The following is a 23,568-nucleotide window of genomic DNA, read 5'->3' as shown; positions in this document are numbered from 1 at the left end:
TGTTGTACAGATCAGGAGTGTGTAACAAATTATCTGTCCAGGGTGTCAAATATATTGGGTATGCTGTATTCTTCTAGACTTACATTAAAACAATCTAAAGGTTTGTAATCATACAAAAAGTATTTTAGCAGGGGTTCCCCTGAGAACTGAAAAACATTTCAAGGGTTCTTCCAAGGTTAAAAGGTGGAGAAAGGCTGTTTTACTCTGAAAACCAGAGGTGTAGTTTGGACGTTGTTAATATGTCGTAATGTGTGTGAAACAAGTCGAACCTTTTTAGCATTTGTCATTTTGCAGTAACTCTAAACCCATGTACATATATTTTAAACAATTCTCAATGTGTTTAAGAGCTCATTGTTTTTTTTAATAGTATATGTGTTTAGTAGGATTTGTTGCAAACAAGTTGTAGATCAAGCAATTTTGATGGTCAGTCTAATATTTTTTTCTGAAATGATGAAATTGTTACTAGGTTGGCAAGAACACGTACATTGCCTAAAATTGTTGTGGCATCTCAGAAAGGTGTAAGGTATGAGTGTTTATTCAACAGAAGATCCAATACTACATTTAGGGGCTATGAAGTGCCATTCTACTAGAATGGTTTTAGATGGAAACTCTGTATTTTGCAGGTCTTCTCATTGCTGATCTAACAGAACGTTATAAGCAAATGAAAACCTAGTCACTAAAATCTAATGTGAAACATGTTTAGAGTCATTTTAATTTTTTTACTCTAAGCCTTTCATCAAAATAATGTCTAGTGATTCTTTTATGAAAATCTTTGTTTGGTCACATCCTGGTATAGGGTGACAACACTCTGCAGTTGTCTTCTAATTTTGTTCCTTTTTTTGTCACCCACTCACATAGGCTTGTCACATAGGCTTCCAATGTAAACTAGATGTGGCTTTGCTGACGTACATTATCCAGGCATGGTCAACTGCTGTTGTCATCAGTAAATCCTGGCATTCATATATGTAGACAGGTTGCATAGGGGTTGCAGGAGATCATGACTCCTGGAGCAGGCAGACCGAGCTTCCACAAAGAAAAAGTTAATAAAATGACTTAGCAATAACAAAGTAAGCAGCACATAAGTGATCCAGCTTCAACAGAGGATGAGAAAGCATACATATTACAATGTACACCACAATAATGAGAGGGTAGAACTAAGATCCAGTAACAATGAAACATCAGTACAGCGGCCATTAACCCACATGGAAGAAAAATATATTTGACATATATTTTAAAAATATTCTTCCCAAATATATTGCCATATATTTGAAATGCTACAATTTTGGCCATATCCAATATATTTGAAAATATACTTCAATTAAAAAAATATATATATATATGTATATATATATATATATACATATATATATATATATATATATATATATATATATATATATATATATATATATATATTGCATGTTGAAATGTCTTTTTACTACAAAATATATGAAAAATATTTTTAAAAATACATTTCAAATATACTGTATGTCTTTAAAAATACAGAGATACAAATCTGAAGAATATATTTAAAAAATATATATTTTTAAAAAAATATATTTTTTAAATATATTATTCAGATTTTTTTTAACATATAAAAAATTCATTTTAACATATATTTTTACATATATTTGTAAATGCATTCCAAAAATATAGATTTGTATTTTTAAAGACATACAGTATATTTGAAATGTATTTTTAAAAATATTTTTCATATATTTTGTAATAAAAACGAATTTCAACATGCAGTATTTATATATATATATTTATTTATTGAAATATATTTTGAAATATATTGAATATGGCCACAATTGTAGCATTTCAAATATATGACAATATATTTGGGAAGAATATTTTTAAAATATATTTCAAATATGGGAAATTAGTGGGAACATGAAATACACTGACCATGAGAAAAACAACTTCAATAACCCATCCATAAATAGGGAGGGCATATTACATGGCTCCACCATTCCTTAGGGAGGATAGATGAACCCAAACCAAACTAGGATATGGAGCAGCAGGAGGGAGAGGGAAAATAGAGATAACAAAAAGGAAGGAAGAAAGAAAAGGGGGTAGGGGGCAAGGAGAGAAAAATAGGAGGAAAAAAGGGCTCCCGATCTTGCCACACTTTGATTGGCTGCAGAGTGCTAATGCCATCGGGATTCGCGCCTACCAGCCTCTGATTGTTGGTAGTTGACCATGAGCTGTCTGTGATAGGTTGGTAACAATCCTGGGGGCACCATTGGAAAACAAGACAGCAACACAACATAATGGCCACAAATGGCCATTGTTTGATACAGAGTACTTTAACAAACTACACATCATTTGGTTAGTGTTAGAGTGACATTAAAGAGTCACTCTAAAAAATATACACATTTTAGTTTAAGCAGATGCTGGAAAAACTATCACATCCCCAGGTTTTACATTTGTGTAGACTCTTGATGACTCTTCAACAACTGTTTTTCCCAGTTTGGGGACATTGTAGAGGGATCTCACTTTGTGTACTTGGTTTTTTATTCCATTTTCATTACTGAGAATGCAGCAGAAGGGGTGAGACTAAACAGCCAGCAGATCTTGCCAGTGGCATCTCCAAGAGGAATAAGAAACAAGCCTGTAGGGGATTCATTTGCCATCTATCCAAACACTACAAAAACAGTCAGTATCATTGAAATAGTCAGCATTAAAATCATTTTGAAATTCTAGAGCGTAAGCTTCCTAGTATCATACAGTCTGTAAGAAAATGCCTGTTTAAGCAGAAAGCCCACAAGTAGACATTGCACACAAACTTACAGCACACTTTGGATGACGATACAAAGCAGACAGGAGACAAAGGCAATTGGCTCTGAAAATGTCATTCCGTATTTACTGATCTGCTGCCTTCATAAGAACTGTCGACATGAAGGAAACAAATGGCAGCTTACAGTCAGCTGCACCAGATAATAAGACACCTAACGTCCATCTCTTTGTAGTATTTTTAGCTGTGTGGTCTTGTGTTCCTGCATCTCTGATCCATGCTGAAAAAAATATTGTTTGTGTCTGCAGGTTTTTGGAATGAGTGAGAGCGACCATGATTCCATTCTGATACGTGTCAAAGAGTCAAAGGTAAAGGACTTGTTCCATCAACCTTGAGTTAACTTGAGTAATTACATCCAGAAAACTGATAATGCAGCAAAAGTGTTGCAATAAAATTAGGAAAAGCTTAAAGAGACCCTGTCACCAACTTTGCAGGTAAAATCACAGAAATATAGAGTATTTTAAATGCTTACTGGTGGAGTTTTTTTACTTTCTGCACACATTTGGTATTGACTTGCAGTGTGCTTCTGAACTTGCCATCAAATGTGATAACTTCAGGAAAAGCCAGTTCCTTAGCAAAGCGTTCCCCCCAACCTCCTTGCAAACATCACCTGCATCCAATCAGATGCAAGCACTATTCAGGTATTCTGACAGCTGTCAGTCCAACAGTCAGACTACAATAGTCAGCAGGGAAGAGTTCATAGCCAGCATAACAGCTATACCCCTTATCAGGTGCTTTCTTGCATGGACATTTATTGCAGAGAAAGAAGGTGGTGTTTACTAAGGTCTGTTATTGACTGCTGATTGTTGAGAGCATTGGGTTTAACTGTTGGACTGCATAGTCATATTTAGACCCACTGTAGAACCGATGTAACTGAAAGGTGGGAAAAAATGGTGGAGGTGGATGAAAACGGAGGTGGTTAGTGCAATGTACTGTATATCTGATTAAATATCTATTTCTGTGACTTCAACTGAACCTTAAACAGGCCTATATTGAAAAGTTAAACAGGATTTGAAGCCTTCTATCCTTTTTTGTCTTAAGTCTCTCTTAAAGAGTAACTTATGGAGTGGGGAATTTTGTAGGGCCTGAATCATGCTGTTAACACTTATTGACTGCCATTCGATATTGTTCTTGGTACTGATCAATTATTGTGTTCATTACACAATATGAACTATTTACTGACCCCTTCCTCTGCTCTCTGTCCTGAGAAGATCCCCTGTGCTGTGTGCCCACAGCGGAAGAGGAGGGAAGCCAACAGCGCTGTGTGGCTGAGGGGCCCAGCAGCAAAGGGAAGAAGGTGGTGCACAGAGAGAGTGATCAGTGCGCAAGGGGGCAATTACAGGAACAAATCCCCTGTGTGTCTCTCCCTGCTACAGCTGAATGTTAGCTTCTCCTCCTCTCCCTCCCGCTGGCTTTCAGCTGTTGCAGGGCAGACATAGGAATTCGGTTCTTGTGGTTGCCCTTCCCCCTTGTGACTAATCACCCCCTCTCCTGACCACTTAAGATACCCATGTTGCCCAGGCCCCCATTCTAGCCCAGGTCTGGTATAGGAGGACCAGTGCTACCCCATTTAAAACCTGCATATAGAAACTTCTGTTTTCTATGTGCCCTTGTGGTGACTGGCGTTGATCTGGTGCAGAAAAATGCCAATCATTGCACATAATGTGAGCAGGCCCTAAAGTGTATGTAAAACTCCAAGAATAAATCTCTTATTTGCTCCCTTTTGGTCTATTAAATACAGTATATCATGTAATTTTTATTATATCTGTTCAGCAAGTGTTCAAAAAATAGTTGTTCATCTAGAAATGTTGTGAGCTGATAACCTCCTGCGCTCTCTGCCTCTGGACTGTTATCATTAAGCATTGTTCCCTGCTATCTCCATGGACTAAAGAACACCTCCCCTGGTGATGGAGAAGAGATGGAAATGTTATGCATTGCTAACACACTACCATTTGAAAGGTAACAATGCCGCTCACTCTAAGACAGGAAATGTGTTACTGGCAGGAGAACAATGCTAACATGAAGTATAAAAGTGTGAAAAAAAGACACTAATGCAGCCACTACATCTAAGGGCTGGTAAGATGCCATACTATTTCTTTATGTTTGTAGATATACTTTAAGCAGAGACAGCCCTGTAAGATACTGTAGACGCCACATTGTGGCCTGAATTGTATGAATGAAACGTATGCTTTCTTTATCGGATAGCAGTATCTACTCTGTGCTATAAATGGGCCCCTAATGATGGCTCAGAAATTGAAAGGAAGCTAAGATTGACAGATTAGAGAGAGTCATTGAACTTTTTAGAGTGGGAAGAGGTATTCGGTTCATTTTATATCTTGTTCTCTCTGTGTAGGTTTAAGAGTACTAGCTAACTCTACCATGGTAAACACTTGAATAGGTCAAGGAGATCATAGCATATGTTTTCCTGCAGTAAAAATAGAACAATATACAGGGGAGTTGAATTAATGAGGTTTGGAAGCTGAAATTTTATTTTATACTTCATTAGTTTTTTTTGTTTATACCAGGGGTCTGCAACCTTTAAAACATAAAGAGCCACTTGGACCCGTTTCCGAGAGGGAAAAAAAGACCGGGAGCCGCAAAACCATTGCAACATTTAAAACAAATCCGACACTGCATATATTGCAAAAAGCGCTCTGGTCATGAAGGGGGTTTAAGGGCCCAGTAAGCAAAGGGTTAATCAGGGCCACAGTGTATCGTCATAATCACAATCATAGCCTTAGGTCAGTGGTGGGCAACCTTTTTTTTCAACTGAGCCAAATCTCGCCAAAACCACGATTGAAATTTATTTTGAGAGCCACATTTTTAAAACTGAAAATACATCCCCCATATAGTAATTCATCCCCCATAGTAATTCATCCCCCATATAGTAATTCATCCCCCATAGTAATTCATCCCCCATATAGTAATTCATCCCCCATAGTAATTCATCCCCCATATAGTAATTCATCCCCCATAGTAATTCATCCCCCATATAGTAATTCATCCCCCATATAGTAATTCATCCCCCATATAGTAATTCACCCCCCATAGTAATTCATCCCCCACATAGTAATTCATCCCCCATAGTAATTAATCCCCCATATAGTAATTCATCCCCCCTATAGTAATTCATCCCCCCTATAGTAATTCATTCCCCATATTGTGTCAATTCACTTACCTTTGCTCCACGCGTTCCTCTCGCCGTGTTCCCGCGCCGTTCCAGTCTTCAGGGCGGACTGTGAGAGGAGAGGAGTTCGTCACGCTGCCCCGCCTACATCCTGACAGCCAATGTTTGCCACGCTCCGCGGGCCGGATTAAAAGGTCCGCCGGGCCGTAGTTTGCCCATTGCTGGGCTAGCTGCAGAGTCCTGACTTTTGGGGCGGCCGCCTGAGAGGAGGGAGGGGAACGGGCGCCCGGCACACAGAAGAGCCGCATTAAAATGTGTAAAGAGCCGCGGCTTGCCGACCACTGAGCTACGGCAACCCTATTGCCTGTCACCTGGTGGGCAGTGTGCTCCGGAGCCGCAGCAAAGGTGAAAAAGAGCCGCATGCGGCTCTGGAGCCGCGGGTTGCCGACACCCGGTTTATACAGATCATGAACATTTTTTAGGGTCACATTTTTTATATGCATTATTTTTCAGTCTGAGGGCTTAAATATAATCATACACTGCCTGCAAATAAGTTGTAAATTGAAATTTCAGCTAATTACACGTTATTACTTTGAAATATGTAATATATGTGAACTGTTTTCATGTTCACTAAAGTTATATTGAAGTGCATGAAAGTACAGATAGTACACATGGGTTGGTCAAAATTATGAAAACACCAGGTAAAAGAACGAAATTGTTACCTAATATGGTGTTGGACCAGCTTTGGCATCCAAGGCGGTCAGAATTCTCCTGGAAATTGACAAATATAAGTCTTGGATAAAGGAGTCTGATACCACTCTTCATTCAAAAATCATTCCAGTACTCACAGAGATGCGGAAAATGAGCCTAAACCTTGTTCTCCAAAATTGACAGTGGCTCTATGATATACAGCCAAGCTGTGGCCCGGGGGCTAGATGCGGCCCTTTGTTTGCCTTTATCTGGCCCTTTGCTTGCCTTTATCTGGCCATTGGGGCACTAGTCCTCCCACTGATACGAGACACTATTCCTCCCACTGGCACCAACAATGGGGCATAATTCCTACCACTGCACCAAAAATGGGGCACTATTCCTCCCCCTAATATCAAAGATATTGTTTACTCCCACTGATGCCAGTGCAATTTCTACCCCCACTGGTCATAGTCCAGCCCCCTAAGGTCTGAAGGACAGTAAACTGGCCCTTTATTTATAAAGTTTGGAGACCCCTGATATAGAGATCCAGCAACTGCAGAAGGTGTGAGATGTCATGTGAGATGTCATCGTCATATTCATCAAACCACGATTTGATGAATATGACCATATGTCTTGGTAAATAGCACTGTCTTTGGGCAACAGTGTCTGCATCATGGGGTGCACATGGTTGGCCAAACTTTGTACATAGTCGCCGTCAGTGACTCTACCTTTCAAGGTGATTATGTAACCTGCAGAATACCAAGATATGGCTGCCCAAACCATGATTGTGCCACCACCACCATGATTTACCGTTGGCACAAGACAGTCCTGGTCGTAAGCTTGGCATGGTGTTTGCCACATGTCTTATGGTTGGGAACAGTGTGAAGCTCAATTCATTGGACCATACTACAGTCTTCCATTGATCAATAGTCCATAATTTATGGGTGCTGCACCACTCTCTCCTCTTCTGAGCATTAATATTGGTCACTAGTGGTTTGGCAATTGCAGCTCACCCGTGAATGTTTTGCTTATGGAGTTCCCTCCACAGAGTTCTTGTGGACACGGGCTTTGGAAGACTGAGCTCTGCAAGTCACTTTTGCAGTAGTTATTTTCTTATTCCAGGTCACAATCCTGTGCAGATTCCTGTTTGTCTCTTTCAGTCAGTTGACCATGTTGACCGCATTTATGCTTATCAGACGATGTTTTCCCAGAAACTATATGCCATCATAATCTTTGATACTGTACCTCGCGACACAGCAAATAAATTGGCAACTTCAGTCACAGAGGCACCAGCTAAGCGGGTGCCAACAATTTGCCCTCTTTGAGGATAAGTAAGATCTGATATGACTCCGTATTACTAGCAGCGCACACAGTGAATGACGAAAGTGAGGCTTCCCACCTGTTAGCTAGGTGTCTCATCACACAGCGAAAGCAAAAGAATGTTACATCAGTTACGCTTTCAACGTGAAACATGGCATCACATTCACATCTGAAACTCATGTAGTGTTTCCATATTTTAGTCCAACCCCTGTATATATACAACCATGGCCATAGGTTTTGGCACCCCTTAATTTCTATCAGATAATGCACCACTTCGCCCAGAAAATTGTTGTAATTGTAAATGTTTACGCATTCTCATGTTTACTTCTTTTGTTTGTATTGTTATGACACAAAAAATTGTAGAAACAAAAAGCCAAATCTGACACATTCCACACAAAACCCCAAAAATGGACTGGAGAAAATGAATCCCACCCCCTTCATCAGAGTTTTAGAGTGTTAAGAATTAGCACAGCTGTTGACGGATGCTGCACTAATTCGAAACCCTGGTGAAAGGAGTGGAGTCATGGCTCCCAAAATGCAATGGCTTTGCAAACAATCTTTCATTTCAATAAGCTTGTACTTGGACTTATCATGGTGTGGCACGTCAATTATTTATTCATTTGTCTTTAGCACAAGCCATTGTAAACTTGGAAGCCCTTTAGTGTGCAGAAGATGCAACCCCAAAAAACAGACTATATTCACTATTGCTATTATATGAAAACAATAATATGAAACAAACAAAAAATAAACCATAGGGTTCCATCACCCCTTAAAATATGGATTGAAATTTGTTCAGCAGGGACTGGCCAAATTTTGATCCATGTATGGGCAGGCTGGATGTACAGAAGTCAATCTACAAGCAGCCTGTCGGGTTTTTCTTGAATGGCCAGCTATAACCAGCAGCAACGATCAGTATATTCTGATGGCAGGGAAGGCTGCCCACTGTCAGAATACAATACCTCAGTGGGAGTGACTCCCCCTATCATGGATGGGGGTATGGATGGGGGAATTGGACCAATTTATTTGCTCAACCCACTGATTGAGCAAAAAAAAATGATTGATGTATGGGGCTGCCTTATCCACTTTTGCAAGCTCTTGTCTGTCATTAGAACTAACATGATCACAGTACTGTGTTCTTTTATGTGCTCCCTATCACTGTAGGCTACCCACTCTCCTTCCTTCATCTCAAATTCCTGACACATGTTAGAGTGACATCGGCTGTGTCTGGTTCATAGTGCATAACTGCTACACTCAGTCTGATTTATGGCCAAACTAACCAGTCAGATACAAGTGTACTGTGTCCCAAGGAATTCTGTATTGGGGTCACAGTTTGTATTGCACAGTAAGCCCAACTTTCTGTATGTAGGTTCTTTTAGGATTCCAAAATTTTGGGCTAATGCACAAAAAAGTTATTAGACCTTTCTTGGATAGAGTATACGAAGAGTATGTGTTGTAGACTTAATGTGATCCTTTCACCAGAGTCACTTTTACAAAATAGGTCACCTACAAAAAGGCCATTTATATCTTACATTTCCTGCAGCCTGTGTATTGAAACTTGCCACTTCTCTACCCCCATCTCTACTCTGCACATCTGGGGTACAGAATGTACAGGTTGGCAGGTGGAAGCACAGCGACTAGCAGGGGAAGCAAGCATTTGACTCATCTGTCAACTGAATATGGGCTGCCGGAAAAGTAACTATAAATGCTTTATTTACAAGTGGGCTATTTAGTAAAAAAAATGCTCACAGTGTCAAATTAAAGTGCCCAGTTGTATGTTCACTTACATTTCAAGTCTGATATGATTTCCGCATCTTTGCAAAATAGTAAATATAATCTGCTACCCTATTTCTGCAGAAATGCTGCTTAGCCTATTCAACCTAAGGCTGGTACAGTGTTTTTTTTTTCCTCTGTACAATGTACAGGGAAGATACCTACTCATGACTAAAGGTGTATCTACACTCAAAAACAAGAATATAGTGGGGGAGATTTACTTAAACTGGAGCATTCAGAACCTGTGCATGGTAGGCAATCAACTTCTAACTTCAGCTCGTTCAATTAAGCTTTGACAATAAAACGTGGAAGCTGATTGGTTTCTATGCAGAGCTGCACCAGATTTTGCACCATACAGTTTTAGTAAAAAAAAACCCCAATGAATTGCAGCTTACCAGTCCTTAGATGTGGTGGCTGTGTTAGTTTTTTTTTTCATGCTTTTTTTACTTTCTTTATTTTCATCTGGTGAAACTTCCGACAACACATTTCCTAGGGTGACGCCGCTCAGTTCTCCTGTCACCCTAGGACAAGAAATGTGCCAGGAATGTAGAAATTTTTCCCCTCATCTTTATCACATGGGGAAATGTTGGTATATTTACATGGTATATTTAACAGATACAAAAGGTGGCAAATAAGACTTTTAGAATTTCCACAAAAGTAATACATACAATTTAGGGCTCATTCACACAAGTGCAGAGGCTCATATAGGGAGCAGGAGCCATTAGTTCATGCATGTATGCAGGCGGCCTATGTTAGTCAAACGGGACGTAGCAGCCATATGGAACCACTCGCACATCCAGGTCTTATAGGCATGCAGGGGCAGATGCATGGCCTCGAACTCAGACAGTATGCATTCAGGTTATTCACCCATCTTTGAACCTGTGTGGACAAGCCCTTAAAGTGACTGACACTTTTTAAAAAAATAAAGCTGCTAGCAGGCATAAATACAGACACATAGAGGAGTCTACACATACAGCCATGGCCAAAAATATTGTCACCACTGCATTTCTGTCAGATAATTCACCGCTTTGCCCAGAAAATTGTTGCAATTACAAACGTTTATACATTCTCATATTTATTTCTTTTGTTTGTATTGATATGACACAAAAAAGGGGAGAAACTAAAAGTCAAATCTGACACATTCCATCCAAAACTCTAAAAATGGACTGGAAAAAATGATTGGCACCTTCTCAAAATTGTAAGAAACAGCTGCATTCCAAGTTTGTGATGCCCCTATTGTTTGTAATAAACTTGGAAATAAATGCACCTGTATACATTAATAGGTACTGACAATATAGAAATCACACCGGCAATCAGTTAAAATGGTGAAAATGTGGCTCAACCTCTCTGTTGTGTGTCTCTGTGTGCCACATGGAGCAGAAAGAGCAGCAAAGAATTGTCTGAGGATTTGAGAACAAAATTTCGAAAAAGCATGGACAATATCAAGGTTGCAAGTCCATCTCAAGAGATCTTAATGTTCCTGTGTCCACTGTGCGCAACATTGTCAAGAAGTGTACAGCCCATGGCACTGTAGCTAATCTCCCTGGATGTGTACAAAAGAGAAAAATTGATCAAAGATTGCAACAAAGGATTGTTCAAATGGTAGATAAAGAACCTCGATCAACTTCCAGAAAAATTTAAGGTGACCGTTAGGCGTAGGGTACAGCTATGTCAGCTTGCACTATACATCGCCTTTTGAATGAAAAGGAATGCTATGGTAGGAGACCCAGGAGAACTGCACTGCTGACACAGAAACATGAAAAGCCAGATTGGAGTTTGCCAAAACTTACCAGATGAAGCCAAAATCCTTTTGGGACAATGTGCTGTGAACAGACAAAACAAAATTACAGCTTTTTGGTAAATCCCATCATTCTACTGTTTTCAGAAAGAGACCTTTAACCACTTGCCCTCCCTTCTCTTTGCTATTTGGTGCTGCACTATTTCAACTGCTAATTTTGCGGTCGTGCAATGCTATACACAAACGAAATTTACGTCCTTTTTTCACACAAATAGAGCTTTCTTTTGGTGGTATTTGATCACCTGTGCGCTTTTTAATTTTTCACACTATAAACAAAAAATGACCATAAATTTGAAGAAAAACAATATTTTTTACTATAGTAAACTCAAAGATAGTCATAAATTTAGACCAAAATGTATTCTGCTACAAGTTTTTGGTAAAAAAAATCCCAATAAGTGTATATTGATTGCTTTGTGTGAAAGTTGTAGCGTCTACAAACTATGGTATAGGTACTGCAATTTACACCATTTTTGCTATAAAGCGCTACACTGTCTTAACTGACAACTGCACGATCATGCAATACTGAACATTAATTAAATTTGTGTCCTTTTTTCACACAAATAGAGCTTTCTTTTGGTGGTATTTGATCACCTGTGCTCTTTTTATTTTTCACGCTATAAACAAAAAAATACCGAAATTTGTTTTAAAAAATTGTATTTTCTCATTTCTTTCTCATAAAAAATATCCAAAAACTCAAATTTCATCATAAATTTAGGACAAAATGTATTCTGCTACATGTTTTTGGTAAAAACAATCCCAATAAGTATATGTTGATTGCTTTGTGTGAAAGTTATAGCATCTACAAACTATGGTATAGATAATGGAATTTACACAGCTTTTACTTTCTGACTGCCTATCACATTTCTTGAGGTGCTAAAATACCAGGATAGTGCAAACACCCCCAAATGACCCCTTTTCGGAAAGTAGACACACTAAGCTATCTACTGAGAGGCATGTTGAATCCATGGAAGATTTATTTTTTTCCACAAGTTTTTGGAAAATGACAAAAACCTTTTTTATTTTGTTAACACAAAGTTGTGATTTAAACAATATATTGCTCACACAAGCCATGGGTATAAGTGGAATTACACCCCAAAATACATTCTGCTACTTCTACTGAGTATGGGGATACCACATGTGTGAGACGTTTTGGGAGCCTAGCACATACAGGAGCCTGAAATCCAATTACCACTTTGAAAGCCTGAATATGCGTAACTTCCTCATTTCACTTCCTCACTACCTATCACCGTAGACCCTGAAATGCCAGGATAGCACCCCCCTCCCTCAAATGACCCCTTTTTGGAAAATAGACACCCCAAGGAATTTAAAAAGAGCCATGATGAGTATTTTGCAAAAAATATGTTTTTGTTTTTTTTCTTCATTTTCCAAAAACCTGTGGCAACATATGAGATCTGCAAAATACTCACCATGATTCTTATCATGCTTCTAATTCCTTGGGGTGTCTACTTTCCAAAAGGGGGTCATTTGGGGGGGGGGTTTGGTGCTATCCTGGCATTTCAGGGCCTCTGAAACTGTGATAGGTAGTCAGGAAGTGTAATGAGGAAATAAAACCCTTTAAAAGCCTGAAGGTGCTTATTGGTTTTTGAGGTCCTGTACTTGGCTAGACTGCCAAAAAGTCTCTCATGTGGTACCCCCATACTCGGGAAAAGTAGCAGAATATATTTTGGGGAGTAATTCCACATATACCCATGGCATGTGTGAGCAATAAATCATTTAAGTGACAATTTTGTGTAAAAAAAAATTTTTTTTTTCATTTTCAAAAACTTGTGGTAAATAAATAAATTCTTCTATTGACTCAACATGCAAATAGTTTGGGGTGTCTGCTTTCCCAAAAGGGGTCGTTGTGGGGGGTGGGGGCATTTTATGCCCAGCTTTAGAAGTTTATTCCACACGTCATTTACTCTTCTAACTACCTGAAGAGCAAGCCTTTTCTGATACTTTTTGTTCCCATGAAAAAAATCTGTATTTTTTGCTAGGAAATTACTTTGAACCTCCAAATATTATATATATTTTTTTAAGCAGACACCCTATTGAATAAAATGGTGGGTGCTGCAATTTTTGTATGTCACATAGTACTTGCGCAGTGATTTTCCAAACGCAAATTTTTGGGAAAAAATACACTTTTTTTTACTTTTAATGGACAAAAACATGGTATGCCTAGTAATTAGATACCAAACATGACATGGTTTAAAACTGCACATGTACCGTGCAATGGCGACAAACTTCATACATTTATAATGTCCATAGGCAACGCTTTAAAAGACTTTACAAGCTACCATTTTAGATTTACAGAGGGGGGTCTAGTGCTAGAATTACTGCCCTTGATCAGATGTTCGCTCACATGCATGGTGCAACTGCTGTTTACATACCGTCACAGGGTCAACGTTATTTTTGATTTTTTTAATTATTTTTAAACTGCCCCTTTCATTTTTTTTTTGATCACTTTTAATGCTATAACAGGGAATGCAAATATCCCCTATAACTTTAATGGGCATTGTCATATATTCTTTTTTTGAGAAATCTGGGGTCTATCAGACTCTAGATATCTTTTCTGCCCTTACATTATCTAATCTCACCAAGATCGGTGTGATCAGATGCTTTCCCAATTTACAAATGGCGCTATTTATATCCTGCGAAACTGAAGTGATGAAATGCTGACAGCTTCCGATTTCTTAGACTATCGAAATGATTGGCACCATTCCGGTCTCCAATCAGCTCTATGGTCGTCTGGCAGAAACACCGGCTGCATTCTCATGTTTCTCCGAAGGCATGGGAATGCCCAAGAAGGCTGTGGAAGGCAGCGGGGGAGGGGGGCATCTTCTCCCGCTGCTTGTAAAAGCAATCCTGCAGCTAATTAGCCACTAGGATTGCTTTTCCATGAAAGCCGATCTCCGGATGAAATAAGCGACACTAGGATGATGCCTGCAGATGCAGGCGTCATCCTGGTATAACCACTCAAAGTCCAGTGATGTACCAGTACGTCGCTGGTCCTTGTTGGGTGTATATGCTATGTTCTTTTTTTTTATGCAGCCTGTGGGCTGAATGAAAAAAAGAGAAGAAATCTCTGCCAGAAAAAGTGTGTGGTATGCCCATCATTAGAATATACCGCCCTGCATCCACCCACTTCTAATGATGGGCACACATAAAATGTGCCAAAAATATTATAAAATATATATGCCAAAGCATAGGGGCCATCCACCCACTGGCCACCCCAGGCCCCCATTTTTCGGCATATAAGCTCTTTTTTTAACTGCAGATGAAAAATCTCATCCAAAAGCACTGCACACACCTACTTATGTATACTATGAGAGCAAGACCCTTTTGCTGTCAGAATAAACAAGTCAGTGCTGCAGCTGAATGACATCCTCATTTCTCAAGCAGGCTTTTTCCCCCTTTCTAAGATGGGTATTTACAAGCCGTTGGAGGAAGCCCTGGCGATTAGGTCACACCGTGCCACATGCTCACGTATAAGTGGGTCCCCATATGGAAAAAGGATGGCACTAAGTCCCTAACTATCTTGCCGCTGCTCCCCATGCAGTCTGAGCATCCGGGAGGCTCTAGGTGACTATCTTTTCCCTCATAAATCCAAAACTTATATGTATAGCCTGTTGCCCTCTCACAGCTCTTATACATCTTGACCCCATATCTGTTTGCTGGGGAGAAATTGTTTGAATGCAAGGCAGCTAGAAAAATGAATGAGGGACTCATCAATGCTCATCAATGCAGTTGTTTTGCTGGGAAGTATAGACATCTGCAAATTTTTGGTTAAGGTGGTTTACGAGGGACCGAATTTTGTGGAGCCGGTCAAATTCAGGGTCATGCATAAAACACATTATACTCTCATATCTATGCCTGGCAGCAGAGAACACGAGCATATAATGAATCAGGTCTGTGGACCAATACAACTGCAATTAATTTTTTTTAGTAATGCCCATGTTGAGGGTTAGGCCCCAAAAAATGTAAATTCGGAAACTGTAATGGGTTTCCAATGCGAATGGTCTGGCAAGGTTTGAATTTGGGTTGGCAGCGATAAACTGTTGTGCATATAAATTGCTTTGATCCACAATAAATGCATGAAGATCTTCCGTGAAAAACAGCTCCAACAAATCAAGGGGAGTAGTTAAATTTTCTGTTTCCACCTGAATTCCGGGTTGGGCAGTGAATGGGGGAAGTATAGGTGCTGCAGAATTTGTGGGCTGCCAATCGGGATTTGTAAGCACATCCAGAAGGATACTAGGAGCTCTACGGGCCTGTGTGTGAATTCTTGGAGGCTGCAGGATACGCACCAGCATGTACTGCACTTATGGAACTCGTCAATTCACCAAGTGATACTGCAGGGCTGGTATGTGAAAGACCAGGATGTACTAGGCCGCTGGTGCTCGCCAGTTCACCAAAAGGTAGAACAGCACTAGTACTGGCACTGCTGCATGTGAGAGTCATCAAAATTTACCGGCAAGTGCTAGCAGAGATCAGGCCTGATTCTGAAAACACTGTGGTTTTGTGAGCAATGTATCAAGTGACAGTGACCTACTGGCAGGGCACTTGCTGGGGGAGAAGGGCGGAGTAAGTGTAGGGGTTAAACGCAGGTGCTGGCAGGTGCCAGGGCTGATTCCAATAACGCTGGTATAGTGCTGATCTGATCAAAGCAGCTTCGCTGCTTCAGGCACTGGATGTCTTGACCATGTGCATGGCATTATGAAATTTGAAGACTACCAAAGAATTCTGGGATGCAATGTAGGGCCCAGTGTCAGAAAGTTGGGTCTCTGTCAGAGGTCAGGGGTCTTACAGTAAGACAATACCCAAAGCACATATCAAAAAGCACCCATAAATGGTTTAGGACAAAGCATTGGAGAGGACTGAACTGGCCAGCAATGAGTCCAGATCTCAATTCCATAGAGCACCTGCGGAAAGATCTCAAAACTGAGGTTGGGAAAAAGAATCCTTCTAATCTGAAAGACCTGGAGCAGTTGGCGAAAGGAAAGTGGTCCAAAATTGGTCATTGATAGTTACAGGAAACTATTGATTTCAGTTTTTTTTTTTCCATGGGGTGTGCTACCAAATATTAAATTGAGGGTGCCAATAATATTATCCAGTCCATTTTTGAGGTGGAATATGTCAGATTTGGCTTTTTGTTTCTCCACTTTTTGGTGTCATACCAATACAAACAAAAGAAATAAACATGAGAATGCTTAAACATTTGTAATTGCAACAATTTTCTGGGCAAAGTGGTGTATTATCTGACAGAAATGCAGGGGTGCCAATATACAGTATATACTATATTTTGGCCTTGACTGTATCTGCAGCAGCTTTAACCATTCTCTGTATGTCTGTCTGGCTGTTCTGAGTAGGTAAAGCTTTGACACCTCCAAGTAGTATTGGATCTTATTCAACCCTCTCCCCTTTTAAATTCCTAATGGCCAATCACTACGTTAAGACTCCTCAATGGCAAACAGGTTTATATGGAAAGGAGCAAGCAAAAGCTATCACATTAAAAATAACAGAGCTTACAATGGTCCAGCATTAAAGTATACGGAAAACAGTTATAGCCGCTGCAGATATGTGCATGCGCCCATTTACACTTGTACAGATGTCCATTATACCTGCTAGCAGCTTAATTACTTTAAAGTAACACTTTAAGACTAGAAAGGAACAAGGTATATGCTATGCTAGATATTATGCAATATGAGCTAGCCTGACACTGACCCCATTCCCATATTATGTAACAAGTACCAAGGATACAAGCACTGCCCTAACTTCATGCAGGCCAACCAGTTCTAAACAACATTTCCATAGAAATAAGGTATATGATTATATTTACTGTTTTGTAGTTTATATTGAAATTATAGGCTGCTCACATATTTAGTTACAACTACGCATCTTCTACAAAAAGTCAAGATTCAGACCAACTCCTGTAAATTGCCTGTAAACCTGGTCATATATAAGTGTATCAGGTTCTCAGACACTTCTTATGCTTGGCTGCACATGGCTTGATCTGCAACACATTTTTCTATTCCCTGTAATGATCTCATCTAACCAATGTGGATGTTCAACACCCACGCTAAATGGATGTAGATGTAGTTGTATGAGAAATGTGTACATGCACTGAAGGAGCTTTTGTACATCCACATCTGCGTTCCTAGTAATTGAAAATTCAAGTGGATATCTGTTATCTTGAAGCGTTGCCTTTGGGTTCCCTGTCATCAGAATAAGTTTCAAATTAGCCTTCGTGATCAATAATTGTTTGTACATTTATGACTCCAGGGCAAGCATTTTTTCATTTTGGGTTGGGTTTAGAAGAATTGAAACCCCTATATGGTATAAGGTTTTCATTGCTGTCTGTGTTGGTGATATTTACCTTCAAGTCTATTCTAGAGACACAATGAGAAGTGGGTAGAAGTGTGGAGAAATTCTACCTTTAATACATGGCACTTTAACATGAGTCTGCATTGGGACATTTCCTCTCTATTCCTCTGTCGGTGAGAACCAGACATTTTTGGATTTTCCCTCACTCTTCGTCTTGATCACAGCAGCCAGTAAAACATTGTGAGGAGAATCTACCAAACGTTGAAATAGACAGAACTAAAAATCCTATGTAAATGTAAACCTTTCCCTTCTCTATCCAAAACAGTAATTAATGTTTAGTAGAGTTCATCAAACTGTCTACTTTGTGTAAACGTAGTCCAGTGTCTCATTATTGTATTTCAGTTTTAAACTGTTTCCCTTTTTTGCTCAACCTACTAACTCTACTCCTGTTTCCAGTACTATCTTAATCATAGTTTATAAAATTGAGACTCCCTTTCTCTTTCCTGTCACAGACTAACAAATCCTAAATATAAAATGTAATGAATCTCAAACAGACCCTGCTAATGTAACGATATGCTATAGACTCTACTTTGTATTAAACTTCAAAGATTGGCTTCCCTCTAAGCTTTCCATTTGATGTCTCCTTTCTTCTAGGCTCCTGTCTATGCTTTAAAAGCCACAGTTGTTCAGGCCAGAAACCTTCTTGCAAAAGACGCCAATGGTAAGTTTTGTTGAGAGTATAAGGTTTGTTGTTTATTTATTCAGCCTTTTAAGGAAGACCTCCAGCCAAACAGCTAAATACACATTTGAAACAAATATATAGCTAATGTTTTACCAGCCAAATCCAGTCATGTAAAGTTCTACCTCTTCTTCTTCCATCCCCTAACCCATCATGACTTTTAAAGAAATCTGCAAGACAACCAGAGGGTGTTTTAAAATATTTGCCTGAAGTTTTTCATAAATAAATTCGTTTTTTATTGTTCCTATATCCTACAACATTTCCAGTGAGCATTGTTTAATTGTTGCTTCACCTGAATTAGAGTTCTCTGCATCTGAAGCCAACTGAGGATTCTCGTTGGATGCAGTCATTGTCAGTTGGACCTCCAGAAGTTGTTCTACAGCTGAGATAGGCAGCCTCTGTTGCTTTCCAGCTGTTGTTGAACTAGGCTTGCTGGAACTTATAGTTTAACAACAGCTGGAGAGCCACAGGTTGCCTAAGCCTGGTCAAGACCTGCCACCGGCCTAAAGATGTAACTCTTGTTAGCCTTTGTTGATATGGTTTTTGATTTAAAAGGTCTATGTTTACTTAGGTGTATTGACCTGTAATGTTAGGGTCTTAGAGTTCAAAACTAACTGTTTTTTTTTGTATTTTGCAGACCTGTGTTTAAAGTATATGTAAATCCAATTACTAAACTTTCATATAAAGTTTAACATGAAACTGTGATTCCAAAAATGACTTTCAATATTTCTAAATTTGCAGTTTTCATTAAAATATTATGCTGTAATAAATGCCCATAACCCAGGACTCCAATGGAGACTACATGTGGCTGCTCTAACATAAATTGCATAGGCATGGTCTGCTGTTGTCACTACCAGGAAGCTTGTCTCCAGAAATGTCGTGCAGGCATTGTCAGAGTTCATGTTGACAAGAAATGAATAAAAAACAGCTGCAGAAGATCAGCAGCGTGGAGGCAAATGACAAAAAAAAGAAAAAAGAGATTTTATCTGTAAAATCATGAGGTTTGCTTATGATACACAATGCTTTATCAAATTAAATGTTATTTGCTTAAGGTTTATCTCTACTTTATGTTAAATAGCATGTAACATATATTTTACACAATATGAAATACCAAGAACTGTTTTTATCTTTTATTCATTGTCTCAGGGTATGCTAATATATTTCATATTTCTTGTGCTATCCAAATTGCTTACACCTAGGCTTCTTTAGTGTTATGTCTAAATTTAATTAAATTAGAGGGATAGATACATAGATAGATAGATAGATTCATATAGATATACTGTATATGTATAAATGATTATGTAACATTTCAATTTCATGTATTATTTATTAACCTGAATAAAAAAGATGATGTGAAAAAAGGATTTTTGTACTCATCATAAAAATTATTTTTTGAGTCCATTGAGGGGCACAAAAATTATTTATCTTTGTACTATACTGATTAGACATTAGTTAACAAAAAAATGCAGGTCAGCCCAAAACAACCCCTCCTACTATAAGCATGTCTCTGGTTAGTATTAAAGAGAGCATAATCATAAAAATAGGGCGAGACCTTTGTTCCTCAGTGGACTGCAGAAAAGGATTTTTCACCAAGTTCAAAAATCCTATTTTATATCTCATCCATTAACCTCCCTAGCAGTCTGATTATGTCCATATTTCTGTGCTTAAAGCGGTACATTTTTTTGCATGGAAATATGTATTTTTTTTATTGTAGGCCTGTCATTTTTAGGAATAACTCACTGAAATCTGTCCGAACAAGAGACTAGTAAACATCCCGGGTAGGATAAAACTTGAAACACGAAATCATAAATTATAATTTAGTAAATAATCATAAAAAATAATAATATAATAATAATACATTTAATTCAATAATATAATCAAACCAAAAAAACTGAAATTTGAAATATATCGCCAAGTTCGCACATCACTGAGCAAAATCACAAAATCGTTTTCAGTGTCTGATGACAAATTTCTCCACGAATCATTATCACTCAATTCTGCAAGTGGTTCTGATTTACTATCGCTGTTCTCTAGCTGGTCTAAAACCGCTTTTGACCTAAAGGGACGCTTTTTGGACGCCGTGGATGTTTCTCAGTTTTCAGGCAGAAAGAACAGTAAAAATGCAGGCAGGGCACAGGACAAAGCACTCGGGATAAAATGTATGTGAAATGGTTTGGTACAGTAATGTTCTACTATGAAATTTTAGTGTATTTAGTGAATGTCACTTTTTGTCATTTTCAAATTTCCGCCGTTCCGTTCCCCGTTACGTCCCGGCGTCGCAGGGGACAGAACCCAGATGACAAATGCCGGCATCCACCGGATTACATTGCCGGGGACACTGCAGGAGGGACATCGCGGGAGCGCAGGACAAGGTAAGTGATCGAGGGATCGCGGAGCAGCGCCGCATGGTAAGCCCGAGTGTAGCTCGGGGTTAACGCTTGTGGTACTGAAACTCTACCCCGAGCTACACTCGGGAATACGGCCAGGGAGGTTAAGGTACACAGAAAGTCTAAAAGAGGTATGGACTCCAGAGAGAGAGATATCATATTACTCCTGTTCAAATCATTATTATCACCTCATCTGGAATATGCAGTTCAATTTTGGGCACCAATTCACAAGAACATTGGGGAACTGGAGAAAGTACAGAGAAGGGCAACCTAACTGACACGAGGCATGGAGGAGCTCAGCTATTAGGAAAGATTAGAGGAACTGAATTTATTCTCTATTGAGAAGAGGAGATTAAGGGGGGGATATGATCAACATGTATAAATACATCAGTGGTTCATATAGTGAACTCGGTGTAGAGTTATTCACCCTGAGATCATCACAAATGACAAGGGGCACTCTTTACATCTGGAGGAAAAGAAATTTAATCTCCAAACACGGAAAGATTTCTTCACAGTGAGAGCTGTGAAAATGTGGAATAGACTCCCTCAAGAGTTGGTTGTGGCTAGCTCAGTGGATTGCTTTAAAGAAGGCCTGGATTCTTTCTTGGATACACAGAATATAACTGGATACTAACATTTATAGGTAAAGTTGATGCAGGGAATTTCCGATTGAATTGTTTTTTCCCCTGCAGGAGCAAATTGGATCATGCCTTACTGGGTTTTTTTGTCTTCTTCTGAATCAACTGTGGGTATAGGATTTTAACATTTTTTTTTTCTTGGTTGAACTGGATGGACTTTTGTCTTTTTTCAGCCAGACTAACTATGTAAGTCTAACTAAGAATTGAGAAGTGCTGAACCTTGGGAAAGGTCTGAGCCTTCTAGAGGCATAGAGGTGGAAAGAGAAGTCAGAGCACCCCTTTTCGGGCTTCATCTGGGATTACAAAATGGGAAACGGTCTTTCTAAAGAAGACTATATCCAGACAATGGAAATTCTGATGTGAACCAGATTCAGATCCAACAAAATCACAGGGTTAGCTACATGGATAACTTCCTGTTTAAAGGTCTTATCTTAATTGAACAGGACAGAAAATCATAGACTATGGGCTATATGCTGCTACTTTCAGGTGATTGAACACTGGCAAAAGCTTTGCTGGGAATGCTCCCAGTGCACCCTCATAAAACCCTACCCACTCTGCGAAACTCCAGTTTATGCTTGTGTCCTTAGGTGTTGATTCTCTTTTCCTATAAACGTTTTCTAAACCATTTCTTTTTGTTTGTGTTTTGGTTTTTTGCTGCTTTGACTGACACTTCTGCAGAGATAAAACCAAAAGCTTTTTTAGCGCACTCAAAATACTTGTGACTATAGAAGTGTAAATGAAAGAACTTGTGCATCGGAAAAAAACAGTTCATGTCCATAAATTGATTAAACCACAAATCCTTAGTCCAGGCATTGGAATCATCAAGAGTAATTAAACACCTCTTGCTGCTTTGGTACTGCTCCATAGAAGATTGGGGAAATCTACAAATGACATACAAAAAAGAAGAGCGCACATTAAGTGCAGTAGAGTTAAAGGCTTTAATGTTAAAATCAATGCAAATTGGCCATTCACAAAATTAAAATAGAAAAAGCATGTACTCAGCACACCCAGCATAGGTGCTTCATACTGGATAACAGTGCTGTCAGATGAAGGAATAGCTGCAGCTGAAGGACAGAGCAGAGTTGCAAGGAATCTCCTAGATAAGGTCACTTGGGGCCGGAGCAGTGGATGTGGCTACGCGTTTCGAAGAACCTCCTTCTTTGTTAAGCCTACTTAGAAGGAATACTGTGATTGCTTTATACAGCAGAAGGGGAAGGCGCATGCCACAACACTGCAGCCCAATATTCTCAATGCTAACATAGACAGCAGTTGACAGACTACATAGTCAAGCTAGAGCATGTAAACATCTAACAAAAACAAATACATTTAATAGATGCCCATGAAATAAGATAGCAGTGGAATACTGAAATAAACTGTCCAGCACACTCACAGTCCTGGGTTTAGTAACACTTTAACTTTAGCATTACCGTCAGTCTTACACAGTTGTGCAGGCTCCTCTCTTAAACTGCTTACTCTAATTTTGTTGTGCACACTTTGGGCTTCGCACAAGAATGTCAGTTCTTATTCTTACATGAGAGATAGTTTTTCTTTGCTGATTCAGATTTGCAGTGTGGCCACATACAAGGTTTTCCTTTGTTTTGTTCACTTTTTTTACATTTGTATGTCACTTAGAGACAGGTTAACCCCACTAAGTTACACAGAAAGGGCTGCATTTTTCCAAAGCTGCACTAGTTTGGTGTACTTGGACACAGGAAGACTCACTAAGAACGTCTTTGACTTAAACTGATTGTAAAGTTTCAGATTTATTTTTTTTTAAATAACAAACATACCTGCTCTGTGCAATGGTTTTGCACAGAGCAGCCCCGATTCTTCTCTTCTTGGGTACCCCACTCCTGCCCCTCTGTCTTACAGAGTGCCCCCAGTGCAATCTGCTTGCTCTGGGGGCACTCATGCAAGCTCACTCCTGAGCCGCCTCTGTGTGTCTATGAGTTACACCCCCCCCCCCAGATTTGCCCTC

At 39.3% G+C, this 23,568-nt stretch overlaps 1 protein-coding gene across 1 annotated transcript in view; it reads left to right on the top strand.

Moving 5' to 3' along the window:
• BAIAP3 (BAI1 associated protein 3) overlaps positions 1 to 23,568 on the top strand; it is a 534,732-nt gene that overhangs the window by 298,067 nt on the left and 213,097 nt on the right. The window contains exons 6-7 of the mRNA XM_089682088.1: positions 3,046 to 3,105; positions 18,481 to 18,547. Coding sequence (XP_089538214.1) covers positions 3,046 to 3,105; positions 18,481 to 18,547 — 127 coding nt within the window. The remainder of the gene's footprint in view (positions 1 to 3,045; positions 3,106 to 18,480; positions 18,548 to 23,568) is intronic.

The sequence above is a fragment of the Staurois parvus genome, unplaced genomic scaffold (assembly GCF_062004578.1).
Source record: "Staurois parvus isolate SC_StPar_1 unplaced genomic scaffold, SC_StPar_1.0 ptg000018l, whole genome shotgun sequence".
NCBI classification, from domain to species: Eukaryota; Metazoa; Chordata; class Amphibia; order Anura; family Ranidae; genus Staurois; species Staurois parvus.
The sequence above is the reverse complement of the archived record's forward strand: the minus strand, read 5'-3'. Positions and strand labels throughout refer to the sequence as shown.